The 18596-nt window shown below is 33.5% G+C and overlaps 1 protein-coding gene across 1 annotated transcript in view; it reads left to right on the top strand.

The window, feature by feature from the left end:
- The window catches only part of LOC145316368 (uncharacterized), a 108108-nt gene that overhangs the window by 65758 nt on the left and 23754 nt on the right, over positions 1 to 18596 (top strand). Inside the window, exons 5-8 of the mRNA XM_080156813.1 lie at positions 3116 to 3236; positions 4618 to 4728; positions 11017 to 11169; positions 17140 to 17982. Coding sequence (XP_080012939.1) covers positions 3116 to 3236; positions 4618 to 4728; positions 11017 to 11169; positions 17140 to 17982 — 1228 coding nt within the window. The remainder of the gene's footprint in view (positions 1 to 3115; positions 3237 to 4617; positions 4729 to 11016; positions 11170 to 17139; positions 17983 to 18596) is intronic.

Genomic DNA, 18596 nt, shown 5'->3' with positions numbered 1-18596 from the left:
TTCTAAAAAGCTGTGCACTTACTTTTCCATCAATAATTTAATTCTAAATAATAATCATCTTGTACATTAATTTATCGTTTATTGTCTTATCCATAAAGACTAACAACCCAAATTTTCTTGGTTTGCAAAGTACATCTCTCTGTATCCATTTATACACATTTCTGGGATAAATGTATTATTTATTACCTACTGAATAAGCTGTAAGACTGTACTGTAGTTTATCATTCTTTTTTAAAAAAGTGTTATTTATTACCCAGCCACATAAACATATAATTGTCCTTGTTATTTGCACTGTCCGAAACAGCCTAGACATAACTCATAGCTTGTACAGCGGCATTATGCGCGTAAAACCAGATTATTCATGAGGTTCTGCTTATTTTGCCACCTTTATTCAAGGTCTTATTTATCATTCATGGATCATAATGGACAAATTATGCAGTATTAAGGTTTCATATTATCACAAAGTTTTAAACATTATGCATTATGTAATCTTACTTTGGACATATTTATAGCTGAATAAATAGTAATTTTAGAATTTGTTTTATTTATAATTTTTTGTCTGCAACGTTTGTTGTAGTCACAAATAATATTATGAATATTTAACTAGTTTACTTATTAACAACTAGCGGCTGCGCCCCTAGCATTTAGGGCTGTGTATCAAACGGGCTGTTAGAAAAATATCTTTAAACCATCAAAAGACTTAAAACTGAAAATGAAATAGTCTAAGACCATCATGGAAGCTATGCTAAAATAGAGAACCCAATCAGCTCAGTAGATATTGAGATCCTAGGGTTATAAAAGGCATAGTTAATATAATGGATTAGAATAAGTTTTTCTTAGTTGTCTTATCCTTACTTGATTTATAATATACATATGTCTTTGTATTCTAAAAATGAACCAAACTGTAATAAAGTTAAGTATATGATTATCAAATTATAATAAACCAGACGCGTTTATGAATGAATTATAAATCCTGTTTTATTATTCATATAAAGGTGTGAGTAGCAGATTATCAAGGGATATTTCCATGAAAATGACACTATGTTATATTCATAAAGGTGTGAGTAGCAGATTATCAAGGGATATTTCCATTAAAATGATACTCTGTTATATTCTTAAAGGTGTGAGTAGCAGATTATCAAGGGATATTTCCATTAAAATGATACTCTGTTATATTCTTAAAGGTGTGAGTAGCAGATTATCAAGGGATATTTCCATGAAAGAGATTCTCTGTTATATTCATAAAGGTGTGAGTAGCAGATTATCAAGGGATATTTCCATTAAAAGGATACTCTTATGTTTATAAAGGTGTGAGTAGCAGATTAAGGAATATTTCCATGAATATGATACTCTGTTATATTCATAAAGGTGTGAGTAGCAGATTATCAAGGGATATTTCCATGAAAATGACACTATGTTATATTCATAAAGGTGTGAGTAGCAGATTATCAAGGGATATTTCCATTAAAATGATACTCTGTTATATTCTTAAAGGTGTGAGTAGCAGATTATCAAGGGATATTTCCATTAAAATGATACTCTGTTATATTCTTAAAGGTGTGAGTAGCAGATTATCAAGGGATATTTCCATGAAAGAGATTCTCTGTTATATTCATAAAGGTGTGAGTAGCAGATTATCAAGGGATATTTCCATTAAAATGATACTCTGTTATATTCTTAAAGGTGTGAGTAGCAGATTATCAAGGGAAAATGGTTCATCACAAAGTTATGCTTCTCTGTTATATGAAGATAGAATGGGGCTTAATTTTCCCTTCTTAAATTTACATTTAGAAACAGCCTAAAAGCTAAAAATAGCATTTATAATTTTCAAAGATCAGCTGAAATTAACACAAAATTCTGTATAGGTATCACAAGAATAATTTGCCTCCTTGAAAATATCTAAATTAATGAAATACTCCCTATGAAAATATCCCCTGATTCATTTCTTAAATCCCTCCTTTTGAATATTCCTTACTGTTAGCGCCATAATTGTGTTGCAGTGCTAACAGTTTCCTTCTTATGAATAATGATTCCAAAATTTCAATATAAATTCCATCATGGCTAATCTTGCATTATAAAAAGCCTTGTTTCATTGTGTAGGCGTGTGGGCAAGGCTTCCTGATATTAATTCGGCAAATGGATATAGAATATTCGTGGATATTATGACAGGGGAAAAATTGTCGTCTGTTTAGATTGCTAACATGGACATCATTTGTTGGGTCAGTTCGTTCATCTATTAATATGGGGGGGGTATCATTTTTTCAGCCCCTTGCAAACTTTACTTTATTAGAGAACATCTTATTATAAATCTGGTGTAACATCCAAGTAATAATATATCCATTATTCGTCCTAACTTCTGCGTGGCTGCTGCATTTTGCCACCTTTTTTTTTGCTGGCTTTTTCTCTTTAATTTAATTTCAATTACATTTCATATCAGAGCAATTTTCTTTAGGGAGGGAGGGGACATTGGACTGTTTCTTACACTAGTCCCCAAATTTATTTTTTACGTTTGCTTATTCGTTGGCTCAACTACTTTGGGGTCTTTTATTGAATTTGATTTGTTGGTTCATTAAGGTAATTTTATGTATCATCAATGGGGATGTACCGGCCATTGTCTTATCCCTTTAGATCCCTGAATTTTGATAAAATGTACATTATAAAATAGCTGTTTTTGTTTTTACTAAAGACTATTACTCCATACATTTTTATACTCTGTACGTGTTTTTAAACAATATGCTTTGTGTTGCTGTAGGATATAATCTAGAAAATATTTTTTTTTAAATATAAGGAAAATAGCTTTTTTGTATTTGATTGAAAAGCCGAAGTATTTTTCCTTCTCTTAAGCGGTATACGAGAAGTTAAAAACAGACATGACCTTATTTTTAGAAGTAATTTCACTTTGCAAATAAGAAAATAAGTTATTCATTACTGTAATGAATTATTAAAGGAATTTTTAAATGTTTTTTTGGGGGAAATCGTCTTATCGAGAAGGATTTTATATTCCAATATAGCTTAGAACCGATTAATATCATAAAATTTCTTCGGAAAACTGTCTATAATACGACGCGATAAATAACTATTATGTCATTTACTCAAATTTTTTATTATATTTCAGCTGAATTGGGAGATTACGAGGAGGAGTTCCACACAGCTGCTCTCATCTCAGAGTTCAGATTTGTGCCCAACCAGAATGAAGAATTTGAGCTGGATGTACTCGACACTTTTAAAAGAAATAAGTAAGTATGTTTGACAATTTACCTCTTGGTTTTAGAACTCTCCATGCACCTTGTAACATACTCCGCGGTGTAAAACGTCAATTCGCCCGATAGATATCCAACCGTTTGATTGCACGACCTTTAACTATAATTTTTAACGTCTCTAGTATGACGGGGTGGTGTTTTGACTTGAACCCGACAGCAAGCAGACACGTTATTAATTACGATAATTCTTCATCGAATAATGCTCAAATACATGTTTTAAAAAATTGGCAAGTTGGAGTATTTCAAATGAAAAGCTAAATAGTAAAACATTAAAATGTTTTGAAGTGACAATTTTACAAATATGTTAATGTGCACAAATAAAGCTTTCTTTGTTATCGCCTAACGATGCTGGAAAAAAATTTGAGCAATCACCCATCCAAAATAAAATGTTAGGAATTGTTTTTGAAATGGTAATTGTGACAGAACAAATAATAATAATGTAGAACTGTGTGTTTACAGTCATTTAAATGTCAAAGATTGTTATGCTCACACCTTGGCGCTTTGTCTTACATTTTTGCACAGGGAGTCCAGGATAGGGACAGATGCGTGCACAGGATTCCTGTGATTTTTGTCATCCTGCTAAAAAAATCGAGGGATTTAATAATTAAGTTAAGTTACTAATAACAAAGGGGGATAAATAAATATATTGATAAACTTCAATGTTTTGATAGGGGGTGGGGTTGTACTCTAAGCATGTTAATATTTACTGCTCTCACTTAAACCCCCCTCTTGCTCGCCCCTCCATAAGACATATAATCATCACTCACCAATTTCTTATGATGAAGGTTTTTAAGATTTTAAATATTTGGGTAAAGAATGATTCATCTGCCATTATCCTCTCCCTCCTCCCTGGATTTGACAAAACAAATTACAATTATATTATTACAATAAACATTGAAAATAAATGAGGAAAACTGTAAATCTAATAGATATAGTGTATAGAGACACTCTATAAATCGGCCAATAGGAAAACAGTGGTGGAACAACCCGGTCATACTATTAGTTAAAAATGTACAGTTTTCGTCGCTGGTATTATTAGAATGAATAGTGTAGCGCAAATATAAGTAATCTGCTAGAATTTCCTTAGTAAGTTTGACGAATTTTGGGGTCAGATGGATCATCTATATGTATTATGTCTATTGTAAATTTACTGCAGTCAACTTCTTATCTAAAGAAGAAAAAAATTGCCTCAAACTTTCTGCAAATTAAAATATGTTTTTCAAAAAAAATAAGAAGTCACTTTTATCAACTTATAGTTATACCTTATTTAAGGAAAAGTCATTTTTACTGTTTAAATACAAATTGAATTTGACATATGAATTCAAATAACGCTCCTTATACTAAATACTTTTTTTAGGGGGTTGACACCAGCCCAGGCTGAGTTGTCCTATCTGAACAAGGCCAAGAACCTGGAGATGTACGGGGTGGACATGCACACTGTACTAGGCAAGGATGGTTCAGAGTACAGGTAAATTTAACCCACTTACGATTGACAGAAGTTAATAATCATTATTTCATTTTCTTACAAAAAAAATATTTCAATGTTTTTCCAAAGTGCCTTATTTAGAAAGATCAATGGATCAATTTAAAGTATGTGTAAAAATGCATACATTTTTTAAATTCGAACTGCGCTGCTTGTGTTAATAATAGAAAAATGTTATATATTCCGTTAATCCGTCATAAGCTCTAGTTTGTTAATCTGGAACATGTTAAAGTGTTCCAACTTACTTAAAACTTTCCATTTCACATTTCTAAATTAATGTATGCTAGCTTTCAGTAATTAACATTTTTTCGAAAAGGTGTAACCAAGAAAAAACAGTAACCTAAAACTTATCAGACAGCCGCAATAAGCCTTTTAAATTTTTTTCTTGAAAAAGAACATACAAAACTTACTGAACTACAGAATTTTAATCTAATGATCCAATTATTTTTGAAAAAAGAAATATAAACCATGAGTTTGCATGCCAGAAAACTATAACAGGATTATCATTAATTTTGCACAATATCCATATAAGAGACAATAAAGAGGGCAAAGTCTGGCAACTTTATAAAAATTCCAGAGATCTAAAGGGATAAGACAATTACCGATAAATGGATGTACATTCCCAATGATACACAAAGTTTACCCTTTTGTAGTGGTTTAAACGTTTCAACATTCAACTAAATGAACCAACAGATCAAAATTTAATGAAAGTCCCCAAAGTTCTTAGGCCGACGAATAAGAAAGCGTTATTAGAAACCTTTGGGGACTAGTGTAATAAACAGCCCAATATCCCGTCCTTCCATGATAACGAGACCAAATTCTGGCAACGTTAAAGAATTTCAAAGTAGAAAGAATAGGCCATTTATAACTAAGATTATGGAAAATTAGATTGTTATAGATAGGATGTTATGCAATAGATCATTTACATGTCACAAGCAAAGAAAAAACAACTTTTTTAGTTTGTAAGGAAGCAATTTAAATTCTATAAAGCAAAAATAATGTATGAATGGATGTAGAATATACGTGGATATTATGACAGGGGAAATAGGTTGCTAACATGGATCTGACTAATTGGTCAGTTTGTTCATCCAGTAGTGAGGGAGGGGGGTTGATGTGGAGATCTTTATTTTAGCTAGCTATAAGATTCACTTTGAGTTCATGATAAGCTGGTGCAAGATCCAAATATTAATAAATCCATTGCTACTGAATTAAACAATGCAATAATAAATGACTTAGGATCCTTCTTTGCATATCATTTTATTGAGTTTGAATGTCTAATGTAGGAAATCTGTATTCGGCAGCCTCAGCATCAGACAGATGTTATGCTGTCAACACAAGAAAAACTCCGCGAAAATCGCATAAAGGTTCTACCCCCCAATTGCCTCCAGTATTAGCATAAACCCAAAATTCTTTTTTACATTTTTAGACGTCCTTTAGCTTACAATTCGTATCCTAACCGCTATATTTTTCAATATTTTCCAGTTATAAAAAAGTGGCGACTGCCGCACCCTGATAGAACAAAAATATTGTTTATCAGCATGAATATGTAAAATTTAGAATTACTGTGTCAATGACCCGATAAATCACTGCCATGTAATGTAATAAAACTATCTAAATGTTTTATTTAATTGCGCAGCATTACAGATTGTAAATGCTGACCTATCTATTTTATTATTAGCAGCACAGCCACTCTATAACTAGGTTAATTGTCTTGTTCAATTAAGCATTAAACGCATATTTTCTTTGTGCTTTATTTTGTTGACAAAAAATTGCGGCACTATACATGGACACATTTGTCCTTGTCAAAAGACTTTTTGGTAGCATGACTACTCTTTAATTTACTATACCCGTCTGTCAGTCCTCTGCGCTATTAGATAAATGTGATTTTCTGGGCTACTACTATAAGATAGACTGCTGATTATATTTGAGTATACTTATACAAATTGCATCTAGTATACAACTTACTTGGTCTGTCAGTAAGTCGATCTAGATTCTAAAGAAATTTAAATATTGATATGTAAAGGTTTTGTGATTTTCATCCATATTATTTAAATTCTTCTTCTCTTTTTTTGTACACTGCACATCATCTTTCTAACTTACTTTGACGGTTTGTCCATCAATTATTTTAGTTGCTTTGCTTCTTATGGATGTTTCATCCTTGTCGCTTTTATATATAACCTTATTAAATAACTATTCAGGTCAAATTGAAAATAATTTTTTTGTGTGAAGCAAGTTGAAATTAAAATTGAATTAAAATTTGACTGCTGTCAAGTGTTCCATCAAACTTTTATTAAACTAAATTGTAAAGGTTAAGGGGCTATCCACCCCTCCCCCCCCCCCCCCCAACCCATACCAACAGTTTTAAAGCCTTCCCTTTATTTTTCACAATGCAAAATCTCCTCGCCTTGTGCACAATAAGTTGATTAACACGTGTGGTTAAAGATTACAATGTCAATTGAATTCAACAATCAGAATAATTTCTTTTTTTTGCCAAGCACCCTTGCACACACACACACACGAACGCACAGACCAAATCTTGACTTTATGCTTATTTGAGTTTTGTAAGCACGACGCGCTTTATCATATTCTTCAAATTTGGAAACGCATTATTTCCATATTAGCATTTTTGAATAAATTATCTACATTTGAAGTTTTTATTTAAGAGTGGTTATTTGAAATAAAAGCACACCTAAAGAAGTGAATAAATTAAAAATTCACAGGCCAAGATCACTAAGAGTTATAATTTCAAACATTTATATATACACCACACACACACACACACACATACATCCGTGCAAGCCTATAAAGTGAAAGTTGAAAAGTTGGTTGCTCTACTCCAGCCCCCTCTCCCCCCTCTCCTCACTCGTCTCACTCAAGGTGGATTACACAAATTTAAAGGCACAAAATGAATGCAAAAGTAATTGAAAAGGGTCTTTAGAATACATTACAAGGTGATATTTAAGGCCAGATATGATGTTAAGGTGTTATAATTACGTTGCTTTGCCCATATTCACCCAAGCATAAATGGTGGTTAATAAAAATAGGATTAAATGCCTTAGCAGTAGAGGTTAAAATATTACTTTTTTTAGCACAATTCTTCAAAAATGTCATATAAAAATACATCGGCCTGTACCGATAAGTACAAGTAGAGTATTGGAGTTTTAAAATAGCCTAAAATAATCTTCCAAAAGTATCCATAGAAAGTGCAACAAAATTGGTCGACCAATTAAAATTTCTTGCTGAAAAACAAACTACTTATTTTATGTTATCAACTGACTATTTTTAATTGCAAGTTTTTCTAATCTTAAGTCATCAGCATGTTTTCGTCTGATAGACTAAAGGGATTTGCTATTAGAAGGTTTAGTTTAGCTAAATATACAAAGAAAAAAAGATAAATATTTTTTTTAATTCAGGAAATATAATTGTAAATGTTAAAATCTACCCTTTTTATAGACTTCTAAAAGGCTATTTTAGTATTTAATATTTTATTTACTCCTAAAAATGGCATGACCATATCTTTCAACTTGGCAATTCATTCAGCTTTAAACTTTGAAGTCATTCATATGAGGACATTTCCAGTTTTGGGACTATTTAGAATATCTTATTGTCTGCCCCCCCCCCCCCCCCCACACACACACATATCCAGCCCAGGGATCTAAGGGATAAGACAATTGCCGATAAACATCCCCAATAATGATACACAGAATGGCCTCTTCTGTAGATTACCATTAGTGGTTGAAACGTTTGGTCACTCAACTTAATGAACCAGCCATTCAAAATTTTCTAATTGTCCCCAAAGTTGTTGAGCCAACGGATAAGAGAACGTTTATTATAAAACTTTGGGGACTAGTGTAATAAAGAGCTAAATGTCCCCTCCCTCCCTGCCTCCAGCCACTTCCTATTATCCAAATTTATATGTCAATCAGATTATTTATACGTGTCTCTTTACCTTTTATAGTTATCAATCCATGGATTAAAATTAATTTAAAACTTGCGTTGTTTGGCTAGTAGATTCTAAACCAAAAGTGTTAGTTCCATAAAAGGTATTATATAAGTTTATCGCATCGTATTATATACAGCTTTCCGCGGAAATAAAAATAAAAAATTGTAAGATTTAAACCAGTTTTGTTAGACATAAGGAGTCCCTAAGACACGGACTAACAAACTGGTATTAATTTTATGATTTTTATTTTATTCGTGGTAATTTATCTACAATACGATGCATGATTTTTCAGTATGACTCGGAACCGGTTTTAATCTAGCGGATATTAATCGGTTTCGAAGCCTTACTAGAAATACTATTCGCTATACCAAGTTATCGCCATAAAAGAAATTTTTATCATTAAACTACAGAACTGCCATGTTGTGGAATAAAAATAGCCTTTTATATCAAACTCCTTTGTTATATGATTCTATTTTTTATTGAGTTATTTTACTAAACTAAGACTTGAAAAAAAACATGATTTATTGAAGCAAAATACTAGATTTAAGCACCTAGGTTTACCATTGAATTACACTCATAAATCCAGCTTAGTTCAAGGCAAACAGAATAGTTTTTATTTTTTAGGGCTCTGCGGCCGCCTATTTTTAGAGCGACTAGGATACGGATTGTCGAGAGAAAAAAAAATATTGGTGCAAATAAACTGGTTGTTGCCATTGAGTCCCCAAAGTTTTAATATAAAGTTTTCTTATTCGTTGAATAAATAACTTTGGAGACTTTAATTGATTTTTAATTCGTTGGTTCATTAAGCTGAGTGTCCAAACGTTTCAACCACTAATTGTAATCTACAGAAGGGGTAATTTTGTGTATTATCATTTTGGACATACATCAATTTATTGGTCATTTTCTTACTCCTTTAGATCCCTAGGTTGTAGGTGTGGTAAAACAAATGCGGCTTGAAGCGTCTATTTAGCCTTCTCTATTGTATTATGATTTCTCATTCAATTGAAGATTAATTTCATTAGCTCTAAATGAAAAGCTGTAATAATTCACGTTTTATTTGTATAAACAGGGTGACTGTATTAAACATATGATTTCTATAACACAAAGTAGCTTGAACTGGCGGCTACGCCCCTATAGGCACTTGAGGTAGGGGGCCGGGTTGGAAGTCTAACAATGCTAGTTTTTAATTTTAGTATTTTTTTCTAGGGGCGATTTCACTTTGAAAGGTGGTGGTACCCTCCCACAAAAAGTTATAAACCTTCTCACACACACACCGACAGATAGAGAGACATCCTGTTAATTTTTATAAAATTTAAATTAAGAATATGAAACTAATTTTATTTTCTTGTGACCTGTCACCCCTAGCCAATTGGGGCTTAAATGATATAAGATGAGTTTCTGAGAGGGTTGTTATCCCTCCACCCCCTACTACCCTTTTAGATAATTGAAAAAAGCCTCGAGTCCCTCAAAATATTTTTTTTTGCAACTGTGATTGCAACCAAACGTCAGCAGCTATACATGAGTTATTCAATTAGCAAAAATCTGACGCAGAAATAGAAAATGAATCTGTTTAATTTTAACATCACGATTTCTCGTGTTTTATATCTGCACGAGTTTTTCTAAAACAATAGACATTCACTTTAGACTAGTCATCATTTCAGTTCAGCAACCTGCGACTGCAACTAAAAACGTAGCGCATCCGCTTGTCGTTGAGGTGTTGAGTTCGAATCTAGTTGAATGGGGTTTAAGTAGAAAGATCTCCAACCTCCCAAACCCCTCCGAAACAAATGTACCACTCTTTAGCCGAAGCCTCTAGAGACTTTTTTTTTTAAATAATACATTAAAGTTAGAAAATCAAATATTACAGTAAGACCTTTATTGTTTTATTTATATCTTTATATGTCATATTTGGTTTTGGCTTATCACTTTTTGTCTAAAACACTTTCTTAATAAGAATATTAATTTTTATGACAGTTTTTAATTTAAAATTGTATGATTCATTTCTTTTAGGATTTTTATATTTTATTAGGACAGCAACTGCGTTCCTATGTCTTCCGTCCTTCATAGATACTTTGAATAGCTTGTAAATAAAACATTTTTCCAGTATGGCTTCAAAACCAACTATGTCTAGCATCGTATTATATCCAGCTTTCTACGAATATAAAAATTTACAATCATAAGATTAAAACCAGTTTTTTTAGCCCGTGCCTTCGGCACCTCGGAGCTAAAAAAATGGTTTTAATCTTCTAATTGTACATTCTGTATCCTCGGAAAGCTGTTTATAATACGATGCGAGAAATAACTATTTTAACTCTTATTTTATTTTGTAGTTTGGGTTTGACACCCACTGGTATCCTGGTGTTCGAGGGGGAGACCAAGATTGGCTTGTTCTTCTGGCCAAAAATCACCAAGCTGGATTTCAAGAAGAAGAAGTTGACCCTGGTGGTCGTGGAAGACGACCAAGAACATACTTTTGTTTTCAGGTAAACTTTATTTAGCTTGTTTGTCTTTGTTTATCCAACAAAGTAGACGAATAGAGGGTGCAGGGGTTAAATAACTGTATGTTCATGGTGTTGGGACCCTTTGCCGACTTTCAATTGGGTCTTTGATTATCAGCCAATTGCGTCGGAAATAGTTTACCCTAGTTCTCATTCTGAGCATTAGTTTATGTTAATAAGAATTACATTATTATCGATAGACAGGTTTGCTACAAACTGCATTAAATTCCAGGGATCTATAGGGATAATATAAATACCCAATGATGATACGCAAAATTACCCCTTCTGTAGATTACATTAAGTGGTTGAAATGTTCGGACACTCAAATAAATGAACCAAACAATAAAAATTCTTTAAAAGGGTCCAAAATTGTTCAGCCAACAAATAGGAAAACATTAGTGTAAAACTTTAGGAACCAGTGAAATTAACAGCCTAATGTCCCCTCCCTCCCTGATTAAAACACTCTTCACATTTTATTCAAAGATTGTCAAAGAGCTAAATAATGGTTTAGGGTGTAAATTTTTTAACTGTTGTATAACTGCTACTAAAAAGTACACAAGTAGATGGCAGAAAAAGCTTTTAGCTGATCTTTTTCCACCCAAATACATACATATATGGTTAGATGTTTAAATGTTAACAAAATACTTTTTTAACCCTTTTTGATTTAGCAACATACACATTAGTTTTTGTGTTGCTTTGTTATAAGAGGGTGGATTGTACCCTTGGAATTTGAAGAGAATTACAAAAAAAAAATCGGTGGCTTTTGGAGTTCCACTGTTATTTGTTTTCACAGTTATACATTGTAACTGATTAAAGCAACTGCCAAATCCCATTGCTGGATATTTTTTCTAGTGGGTCACTTTAAAAGGTGGCACATTCACAAAAAATGTAAACATTATAGGTATATCATTATTGGTTTCAAAAAGTCTGAATCTACTGTAAAGGGTTAAAAATATTTTTGTAAGATAATGTATCAATCATCAAGTTGGCGTGTCAGAACCTGCACAATATTTTGCATAGGGTGGTTGGGGGTAAAATTAATAGAACAACTTTATCAAATGATATATTTATAAAAGTGGCCTTTAAAGTACGCTATAAATGCTAGTAGAGCCACTATTATTCAGTTAAGGCATGTCCATTTGTCGTTACTATGCTTCTTGTTTGGCGACAGATAGGTATAAAATGTAAAAAGCTATTTTAAAATGCTGTAATTGGTAATTTATAGAAACAGATATTGTATGACACTTTACTTTTCTTTTTCATACAAATGGTTTCTAAGATCCATGGGCATAATTGTCTCGGTGTAATTATATTTCCCTAACGTGCTCGTGTGCGCGCAAATAAATAAATGAATGTGCACACAGAGCGCCCACAATCTCTGCCAAGTTGGAAATGAGCTATTTATGCTGAAATTTTTTTGCCTCCGCAAGTTTATGCATTTTGTATATGTCTACGCGTTATTATTCTATATAGACAGGCTTAATTTTTGCACTCACAGCTTTTAAGCAGTTTTCAAAGAGTCTGTTTATTTTTTTAAAGCTAGCGTCTACGCTTATATCGTATAGGGTCTCAAATTATAAAGATTATTGCAGAAAATAGCCATACTAGGTCTCCAATCTAAAAAATAAATATCCTAAAACCTTCCTGGGACATGTGTGAAGCTTCTTTAAAAAAGGATAATATGATCAGTTCATTAGTAATTGAAATCTTAAGCTTCAGACAAAAAAAACTGTAATCAAGTGATCACATGTCCAAATTTTTTTCTCGACTCCGTTGTTATTTCCCTGACTTCATCCATCTATGTTATAAAAAATGTGCCGCACTTTGTTGAAAACATGTTCTTGTTAACCCCTAATTATTTCTTTCACATATTCCACAGAAAATGCACTTTTATATCTGAAACAATTAAGTATTTGAAACGGTTGGATTTTTGTGATTGTGACCTATAAACTGATGTACCTCCCATAAGATATTAACCCTTCAATAGATTATAATCAGTGATTGAAACGTTTGGACACTCAACTTCATGAACCAACAAATCGAAATAATATAAAAGTCCCCAAAGTAGTAAAGCCAACGATTAAGAAAGTTTTATTTAATAAACTTTATGGACTAGTGTAATAAACAGCCCAATGTCCCCTCCATTCCTGTTGTAAAGCTCACCTGGGTGGGCTAGCTCCGGCCTGTCCTACAAGGTTGTGCGCTTCTTACAAGAATTATATTTGCAATACCATAAGTATTATGTTCGCATAACTGAGCAGCCAGTATTCTGCCACAATTAAGGATAATTATTATAAAAGTTATTTAAAGAAGGATGAAAAACATTTAGTAAATTAAAATCAAATATTTTGCATCATTAGATAATTTGCCAACTAATAATCTTAGTCTTTATATGGGCCAAAGCATCCTCTCTAGCAACAAAACATTCAATTATCGACTATGTGTCTTTAATTTAAGTGGTCACTGCTGAGATAGTATCGAAAAAAACTAATATTCTAATGACAAAATTTTTTTTAGAATATAGATATTATGACAATGAAAAAATTGTCTCAATTTATGTTGCTAACATGGACATCATTTATTGGTCATTTTGTTCATCCAGTAGGAGGGGATGGGAGGATAGTTAATTTAGCAAGCTAAATGTTTCACTTTATCAGAGTTTATGATAATCTGGTGTAAGATTCATGTAATAATAGATCCCATAGTGTCAAGCCTGTTTTACTAATTCCTTTTTAGAACCCATGTTCTATGGCCCCGCATGGTTTAACAAGTGTTGTGTCACACTTAAAACTTATTTATGGATAATAATGTGTACAGTCAACAAGATGCAATCATCCCAGGGGGTTAAAGGACGGCTTTATTTCAGGGCTCGGCAGCCGCACGTTAGCCGTCTGCAAGGTTTAGGCATATCAACCTTTAACAATTTTAAAAATGAGCTAGAAGTCTAAACCTCACCCAAATATAACGAATCTAACATTTCAAAAATAATTAAAGTATCTGAATAGGTTTAAATTTGAGGCTTCGTCGCGGCTGAAATGCGGCTGTCGAGCACTGGTTTATTTTTGTAGCGTAGCACTTCTATATATATTTGCTGCATTTTTTTATTATTATCATACTTCTACTAAGGATTTGGTTTTCTTGGTTTCAAAAAAAATTGTCGGTGTCATTGTTTCATCTGATTTTCATGGATTTTCGGCTAGAAGCGCTAAAAAGATAATTTCATATCAATCTTTGCAGTAACTGGATTTCCTTGTATTCTATTAAAGGGGGGGGGGGGCGAAAGTGACACTTTTTGAAACCAAAACTAAAAGTCAAAGGAACTCAACTAAAAAAAGAGTTACAGGTCTGACATTTTGCATTGTCAGTTGCTTTATAGGGGTACAATATGGAACTGTAAAGAAACGGCGGCGCAACCGCCGAAAACCGCCGAAAAAAGGCAACAAAAATTACGGCGGTTTTCGGCGGTTGCGCCGCCGTTTCTTCACAGTTCCATATTGTACCCCTATAAAGCAACTGCCATGCAAAATCTCAGACCTGTAACTCTTTTTTTAGTTGAGTTCCTTTGTTGACTCTTAGTTTTGGTTTCAAAAAGTGTCACTTTCGCCCCCCCCCCCTTTGTCAATATTTTTTTCAATTCAAAAAGGCATAAATACATGAACACTAATCTTGTTAAAAGAATCAGTTCTGTTCTAATGATTGTTTTTATCCTTGTTGCTATGTAAGCCAGTAGGGTTTGGGAGGGGGGGGGGGGGGTGAGGCATCACGTATGAACCTGAATGACTTATAACGGGGCGTGCATGTGTGTCTCACAACATTTTCCATTGTTTTCAGTTCTGCACAAAAAAAATGGTTCAAAATTATACATTTGCAATTCCAAAATGTTTGCAATTTTACCATCCTAGCTCCAGGCTGAAAGGCTCAGTTTTCCATTTTCCACCGTTTTCAACTTTGTCTGTTTAAATATCCTCTCTATCGTTTTATAGTTTTTTTAATTATATATTTTTGTTGTTTGTCCCTTAAGATCGCTCAAACGCTAGGACCATCATGTTTGATTAATAGTACAGTAATTGCTTTGCGACTAGGCCATGCGATTGGGTATGCTAACAATTTATGCCTTTTAAAATAAGCATTTTAATATTTTTTATACTCTCCAAGCCACATGGCCTCTTTTTGTCTGTTTTTTTAAAAGTCTTTTAGCCTATTTTAATATTCTAAATTCTTTTAAATAAGATTACAAATTGTCATTGCTACACGTTTATGTCTAGCTATGATATTGAAAATTTTTGTGGTTCTTTTGGCTGTTAAAGAGAGAAAGATGCATTTTAGCGGGTTACCTATGCAGTTTTGGATACTACTGCCTAGATACAATTGACTAAACTGGACTTGTACCTATTCAACATAAAATTTTTGACACAAGAAAATTCTCTATAATTACATTCAAATGAAATAAGATGTTGTGTGTGTATGTATGTATGTATGTGTGTGTGTATTGAAGATTGGGGTACAATGAAAGCATCAATTTTTGCCAGATTTATTTTGCAAAGTTTTTGATGATTTCTGCAGCAATGCAATGCCAATTTTATTCTAATAATTCTTGTAATTCTCAGTTTAAAAAAAGTCCAGAATAAAATAGGATTTTTAATTCTTTCATTTCAATTTCAAGCAGTGACGTGCACAGGGTTTTGCTAGAGGTGTTTATTTATTGAGAGGGGTAATATAGTAAAAGTAAGGTGTTGACATTCTTACAACTCCCTTTTGTACGCTTATGGTGAAATATTGGTTATAATGCTCTAAATAAACACGAATATTCAAATACTTTGTAGGTATGTGTGTGTGTGCATGTATTTATGTGTGTGTGTGTGTATGGTTAGGTCAAAGGCTTATAGTATGAATGGTCATAGCGTCACAAATTGGCAAGGTTGCAAATATTATGCGAATATATTAGGTTACATAGTAAACAAGAACAATAATATAGAAGGAAAGCACAAAATTGTATATATTATACGATTTGTGTTATTGAGTATAAAAATCTCATTAAAGCATAAATTATGGCATGAGAAATGTTCGAAAAAAATTCATTTTATAGAATAGTAGCTATAAAAATCATTCTACGTACGGCCATTTTGAATTACAGAGAAGCTTCGCAATAGACTAAGTTTATTTTTAGAGCCTTTTGGAGGCCATTGCAGCTTTAAGAATATATTTCAAGCCAAGAAAAATTTGTATCTATTTTAACATAATTCATATATCTTTTAGTGGCCTGTGTCTTGAATATTTAGTTTTATAAATGTCTTTGTGTGTGTGTGTGTGGCATTTTTATTATTTTCATTATTCTAAATATTTAACATTGACTTGAATTATGTAACCCCTTTGTTTTGCTTTTTTTGAACTATGCTTTTATCAATTCAGATAATGTGCCCCCAGCCTTCAGAGGCATTGTTAAGAAAACTTACCAATAAAAATATTTGTTAATCGACCAATTATTACAATATATCTTCCCTGAAAATATTAACTCTTGGTTACCAAATTTAAAGACATAACAGATAGATAGGCATACATCGTTTTATTTTAATTTAGTTGTTTTGTTTCTAGGGTCAAGCTTCCATAAAATGGAGAATTCAATCGGTTCAGTAGTTATCGAAAAAAAAACTACTATTTTACTTCATATAATACCTAGTAACAATATTTCTTATTTTTTTGGGAGGGGTCGGTGTAATCATTGCAAAAAGTGATGGATATTGCGGATTTATTGCTAAGATAGGTTAACCTAAGTCTGTCTAGTGCAAATTAAGGTGTAATAAAAGAATAAAATGCGTCTGGAGACAATATGCTCAAGTTACACATCAAATACTTTTTAGGGGATTGGTTAGGTTCGTGTTTAGACTTTTCAGGTATTTTAAATCATTATTTTTGTGTATGAATATGATACAAATATTTATATTTTTATATTTTCAGATTGGCGAATGAGAAAGCCTGCAAACACCTGTGGAAATGTGCGGTAGAGCACCACTCTTTCTTCCGGTTACGAGCTCCTGTCAAGGGACCCTCCGCAAGACAAAACTTTTTCCGCATGGGCTCCAGATTCCGTTACTCTGGCCACACAGAGTTCCAGAATGCTGTGGCGGGCGGACGGGCGCGCCGCACCGTCTCCTTTGTGCGCACGCCCAGCCAACGGTATGCGCGCCGCCAATCGCATGTGCTGCGCGAAAAGAAAAGAACCGAGGATGGCAGCAAGACAACTGCAGTGTCTGCCGACAGTGATTCTAAAAGTTTGCCGCCGCCTTCCACTTCTTCTTCTACAGCTGGTGCAAGTATTGATACACATGCACCGCTGTCCAAGCCGGCCGTCGTGGATACCAAGCGTGACAGCGCTCCATCACCTACCCTAGTGTTGAACCTCTCGGCTTCGCCCTCGGCCACACCGCGCAGCGGCATCAAGCCATCCGCATCAATCACACCGCGCTCGCATGTTAGCAGCAATCCCAGCCCGCGCAACGCGACCATGGATACGACAGTGACGCCGCGCGACTCTCTGTCCACAACGCGGTCAACCATCTGCACCACTGAGGCTGAATCACGCCTCGATGCTCTTCTTAACGGTAGCGGCGGCAGCGGCAAAGCTACTGGGGGAGAGGATAAAACTTCCATTGTGCCAAACAACCAAATGCCGACTGGTCCAGCAAGACCGCTGCCGGCTGACAGCTACAAGAACAACCTGTTGAAGGCGAAGGCGGAGGAGGACAGCAGGGCAGAGGCAAAGGCGAAGGAATTGTCATCGCCACTTGATACAGTTGTGAGGTAATTATTATTAACTATTCACTTTAGATTTCAGCTTAAAGTTGAAAAATACAATTTTAAAAAAGACTCATTTATGACAGTTATTAAAAAATGTAATTAAAGAAATAATTTTGTTAAAAAATCAGTGATCCAATTCTGAGAGTTTCAGTGCACTTAAATGACAAACGATGACAAATGCGCGTGTCTTATGTGTGTGTGTGAGTTTGTCTGTGTGTGTGTGTGTATGGAGAGTATTTATTGAAACATGTCTTTTTTTTGTGACATGCTTTCACAAGTTATGGTATTGTTCTTCTCTACATATGTGTTCAGTAGCTTGGTTCATTTTTACACATTTTTAAATTGGAGGATTTTTTTCTAAATGTTTTTAGAAGATCTTTTTGTAAAAATCGCAGCTATGTTTTAAAATTGAGTCATATTCAAAGTTTTTCTTTCTCGGAATATTAATCAGAAGAGTAAAATAAATACGAAGTTTTCTGAAACGTTTTTTTTAAATGTCCACTGATATTGAAGCCCTATGGGAAAGCATTCAAAGCCCTATCACTCAAAGAATATCTTTTCCTAACCTATCTAATATAGCAAATTTCTTTATTTAAAAGAGTAGGTAATTTTTCTTA

This window comes from Acartia tonsa, chromosome 4, assembly GCF_053477335.1.
Source record: "Acartia tonsa isolate MP-2025a chromosome 4, ASM5347733v1, whole genome shotgun sequence".
In the NCBI taxonomy this organism is placed as follows: domain Eukaryota; kingdom Metazoa; phylum Arthropoda; class Copepoda; order Calanoida; family Acartiidae; genus Acartia; species Acartia tonsa.
This window is presented reverse-complemented; position numbering and strand designations above follow the sequence as displayed.